Here is a 5,385-nt window from a genome sequence, read left to right on the forward strand (position 1 = left end):
TTGATTCTCGCATGCACATGTGAATGACGTCGATAGTGCAATTATTTATTATTTTTATTCTTTTGAGCAACTACAAACAAAAGAGAAGGGGACGTCGATGGTGCATTTTGATCTCTCTTAAATAAAAGTGTTTTACACGAGAAAAAAAAAAGAAAAAAAACAACAACAATAATGGTTTACAACTTCCAACTTAAAATCCTCTCACCAAGTATAGATTGAAATATGGTGTAATATTTTTTATTTAAATTGAAAGGCTCAAATGGTAACACTGTTAAGCGGCCATACAATATCTGTGGCCAAAGAGGTTCATCAACTCTAATAGTCATTGTTTGCATTGTAAACCATCATTTCTTTCTCTTTCTTATGTGTTGTCACGATTACCTTAGTAGACATCCCTTACATTATAAACCACCATTTCTTTCGCTTTCTGCTTTCTTATGTATTGTCACGATCGCATCCTTTTATTAAAATGAGTCCGACTTAGAATTATTGTACTGTTGCAGTATTGAACCGCACCGAATCTCAATAACCAAACAAAACATTACCCGGAGGAAAATATAATTCCAACACAACATCAAATGCAACAAAGAAAGTATGTGAACCAACTCTCCAAAATTGTTTTACACTTGGGGCCCACGACTTCATTGATCTGATCTTCAATTCGGATACTAAACATGCTAAGGATTAACCAGATTGTTATATGTAGTGATACATTATCTACGCACTTTTTTCTTTAAACCAATATATATATATATATATATATATAAACGTATAAATTCCAACAAATTTTATATTCCAGACCTCCTCGAAAGGTAAGAGAAATATCGTCAAGCTACAAAACCATTGGTTGGCATCTATGCACTTGGAGGCTATAAACACGAGTAAGTGATAAATGAACGTACTCCTTTCTGCCTAGCATATCATATCAGGATTGAAAATTTTGCCTTCTAATTGCAAAGTAAAGACTGTTAGAACATGTATGACTTATAAAAAAAAAAAAAAAGAGAACTAAATCACCCTCTCATTATGACTCGATATATTACAGAAGAAATACAAAAAACATCATTTTGCTCAAGGAAACAGAAACAAACTGTGGGCAGCAAACAATGAACACTTGGCTTGATTCTTTCTAAAATCACTAGTGTAACATTACTCGGTGACCATTAAGAATTGGCTTCAAATGAAGTCTTATACCACGGGGTTTCTGAATTAAAATCTGGAGTTGGTCTGGATCCTCCCTCCAAAAGCTGTCATGGCTATGGCCTGCTTTCTTTTGAAGTATACAATTGAACCGCTAATGAGTAACAAACACAACACGATCCCCTGTCCAGAGTGGTATAGAAAATGTGCATCAACACAGGCATGTAATCATGTTGTCATCCACAAAGTTCACTATTTAGAAAGGTCAGTTATGATGATCTCCAGATATCTTGATTTGATGTTTTTCTGTCTTTATATAAGTTCATGTCCCCAGACACAGAAAGAATGGGCCTTCTTACACGTCTTCTCACAAGAACTTTCATGTTTTGATATGTTTGCCTTTTGATACTCAATACTCTTTGGTTAACTAACTTAATGGATCACAACAATCAGCAAAAAGAAAAAAGTAAAAACATGAGCCATAATACAGAAGCTCGACATTGTAATACGCATAAGTTTAAAATGAAGAAGCATAATAGCAATCAACCGCCTAAAACAAAAGACTATGGCTTGAATGTAAAAAACCCTTCTTGTGAAGCAATATATTACAGGTGTTCAACTGTCCCCATATGGATTATAAGTGCACATGCTGCTTGAAACCAAAGCATTGAGACTAGCAGGCCACAACAAAAATAGACCCATAGCGCAGAAGATTTGACTGATCACATGTAAATAGGACAATACCCTTTAACTTGTCTACCTATAGTTCCAAGTTAAAGAATAACACTGTGATCACCATATGATGTTATTTATGCCAAATTAATCAAGCCTATGAACTAATGAGGTGCTACAATAAAAGAGGGGTACCAAAGGATAACACACATACCTCAAACCCAAGCACTGACAACTTCTCTTCATTAACTGCAGGAATACAGCTTCTATAAGTAATATAAGCTTGCTGTCCATTCTCTGACGTTGATGGATCACCCAGTAAACTTCTATGTCTCATTGAAGTGGTGAGTTCTTTGGCATCATGCGATACCATGTGTAGTTTTGCACTGTTGTCAGAGATTTCCAGAGTAGATCGACGGTTATGAGAACTTTTCCCATTTGCGTCCTTCAAATTATCTTTAATTTCTATGCATTTCAAAGGAATACGATAGCCAGTCTCGCTGCATCGATACTTTTCATCGTTCTACATGATAGTTAAGTGACATGCAGACAGTAAATATGAGATGCGAGAAAAGTGAAGCAGTGCGTATACAACGAATTATATGATTATTCACACTGGAAATTATGAGGAGCAGTTTATTTTCAATATACCTAGGTTGTGGATAGCTAATACTGTACAAAATGAGAATCAGAACATGGTTGCTCCAAGTAGGAAAGGCAGCTGACGAAGAAGTAATGGGGCTTAGCTAATATTGAATTTCATGCACCGGCTACCAGTTTCCTCATTAACACATTGTTTAGTTGCATCTTAGAAGGAAAAGTCAGTTCAGAAGTAGTATTAGAGGTGTAGGAAATAAGATAAAGTCAGGAATCCAAAGAACTCAAGCACACATGGGTGCCTATTGTAATGTCTCTACTCCATGTCCTAGGGCAAGTGGAAGTAAGGTTATAGAAGATTCACAGGGACTCCTTTTGGGTGGGGAAGAAATGTATATATGCATCTTGAGAATTGTTATATGACTCGACTCCTACTTAAATTTGGTGATGAGGGTCAACGATTGATTGTTACGGGCAAGTATATGGTGTTTAAAAGCTCCATTTCTTTTACACTGAAGTAGCAGAAACTGGTTCAACTTTCATAGGCATCCAACCGCATTCCATTCTTGCTTGCCATTTCACATTATATCACTTAAGAAGTCCTAATTTCAATGAAACCCACCATATCATTCAATTGTTTCTAGTTTGCCAAAAGATTTCATATCCAATACACCAGCAGACATCGTTAACCCAACTCCGAAAAGGTCAGCACCATCAAGAAGTTCTATAAATACTGAGTTTTCCTTTAATAATCGTGACTTGGACAAAATTCACAACGATCACATTGTATAACACCAGAATTCCAACAGAATTATTAACAACGTGTATTCGATAATAGAATCTATAGCTAGAAATCAGTTAAAGTAGTTCAAGTCCTAACATATGCACACCTTAAATCAATAGTTACTACAATTTGTACACAAATCCAATTTGTGAGAAAGAAGCTTCAATTTTGTAATAAAAAAAATGAGAGCGAATAATAAAAATAAAAACCTTTTCGGAGTAGAGGCAGGGAACGCAGGGACCGGAAGGAGAGCATTCAAAGGTAGCGTTACTTCCCCGAGGGGTTTCTTTGAAACTCAGCAGAACTCTGCGCCCACCAATCCATTTCTCACTTCCACCAATTCTGCGCATATCAAATCCCAAAAACACAAACAAATTGAACTTCAATTGCACTAGATCAGATTAACTTACACATATCAACACCTACATATACGCAGAGAGGGAAGAGAGTATAGGCAATTACGTTTGGAGACCTAGGGTTTGCACAGCGATGGAAAGGAAGAAGAGGAGAAACAGTGGTGAATTTGAAATCATTGCTTGGCCCTCTTTGTGGCTTCTGCTTCTCCTGGGCTTCACTGATTTTCTGGATTTTCAGTTCGATGACTTTCTAGCCTTTTTTTCTTGAATTCCCAAATTCTCCCCGCAATTGCTATTTCTGGACCTTTTTATTTTTATTTTTATTTTTTATATATATACTTTTTACCCGGCTTCTTCTTAATTTTATGGATGGACTTTTCATTTAACACCAGATAATTTCTGTTATTGACATAATACCCCTTAGTTTTATGATAACATTATTGTAGTAAAAGCCATAATTTTAGAGGAGCGGTTCATATAGTAAAATCGATTTTCACCGAAATGAAAAAGACATGATTTTTTCTCTGAAGTTTCAATATCTTGTAATTGTATTTTACCACAATTGAAGCCTAATTAAAGAGTATTGACTAATTTCTTTACCAGGCCTTAATTTTTTTAATAAAAAAAAAAAAGCAATTATACTATGGCTATTTGAGGCTTTATTTTAATTTCATTGGAGTCCCACCAAAGCCTTGTGCGTAGGTCTACCCTTGTAATCAAGGATCATGTCCAATAATGGCATACAAATATTGAGTGAGTGAGCTTAGAGTGCAGCATAGAGTCCCCAATTGATCATGTACAAAATGGAGGACAAATAATACGAACTTGAACCATTGCAAAACCTTCATCCGTTAATGGCGGTTGGCAATGAACTTAACACTTTTTTTTTCTTTTTTTTTTAAATTATTGTTAATTGAAGAGGGGAAAGAGTTACAAAAAAGACGTCTTTCTCACTCTCAATTCGAATGAAAAAGAGAATTGTAACTAATTAAAGATGCTTTCAAATACAAAATGAGAAACGACTAATTTAACAAGACAATATACTATAACCAATGAGCTTAACACTCTTTTTTTTTTTTTTTTTCTTCGTATTTTTGTCACTAGAAGAGCTTTGCATTTAACCGTGCAGAGTGCAAACAGAAGCTAAAAATGAATTTGGAGGTCCCTCCACCAAACCCACATACAAAAGGCTTTCATAATTTCATCAACATTTAAGCTACAAGCAAAGTGACCATCTCCCTTCCTACTCCTAGCAGAGAAACTTGCCGTTGATTAAATTAAAATCTCTGAGGGGCTTCTGGCTTCTGGCTTCTGGATGGTAGGGTCAGGAACATGTGGTCAACAGAGGGGCTAATGTACAATCTGCATACCTGACCCACATGGCAGAGATGGGTTGAGTAAGGGTCCATTCATGGGCCCCAAAAGGATCCCAGATACTGCAGGCCGTTACTTAATTAAAACTCTCCTGCACACAAACGTTAATGTTATCACGAGAATTCTGCTTCTATATATCATTGTTTCATTCAATGCTACGTACAAAACGACTTGTAATTTGCACCAATGTCTCTAGGCTCTACGCAATTATGCCCACACTGCCACAGTGGGCGAGGCAGCCCACAGAGCTCGTGGCATGTTTTAAGTAAATGCCATTATAGCCGTGCTCTACATGTCATGTCAACTTTCTTTTTTCTTTTTTCTTTGGGGAAACTTCAGAAAACCCCTTTGAAGTTCCAGCCGATTTGAAAAGACCCTCCTGAATTTTCAAAGTTCTCACTTAGACCCCCTGAACTTTGGTTTTCTCTCACTTTGGACCCCTTTAACATTAAACTACGTCGT

General features: G+C 36.3%; 1 protein-coding gene across 1 annotated transcript; it reads right to left on the reverse strand.

The window, feature by feature from the left end:
* Positions 1 to 999: 999 nt before the first annotated feature.
* On the reverse strand, positions 1,000 to 3,815 carry LOC132178733 (uncharacterized). The gene is made up of 4 exons (XM_059591252.1): positions 3,656 to 3,815; positions 3,403 to 3,535; positions 2,027 to 2,335; positions 1,000 to 1,323 (listed from the first exon to the last, which is right to left on the reverse strand). The coding sequence occupies exons 1-4, from the start codon at positions 3,724 to 3,726 to the stop codon at positions 1,210 to 1,212; spliced, it is 627 nt and encodes a 208-aa protein (XP_059447235.1). The 5' UTR covers positions 3,727 to 3,815; the 3' UTR covers positions 1,000 to 1,209.
* Positions 3,816 to 5,385: the final 1,570 nt, after the last annotated feature.

This window comes from Corylus avellana, chromosome ca4 (assembly GCF_901000735.1).
Source record: "Corylus avellana chromosome ca4, CavTom2PMs-1.0".
Taxonomy (NCBI): Eukaryota; Viridiplantae; Streptophyta; class Magnoliopsida; order Fagales; family Betulaceae; genus Corylus; species Corylus avellana.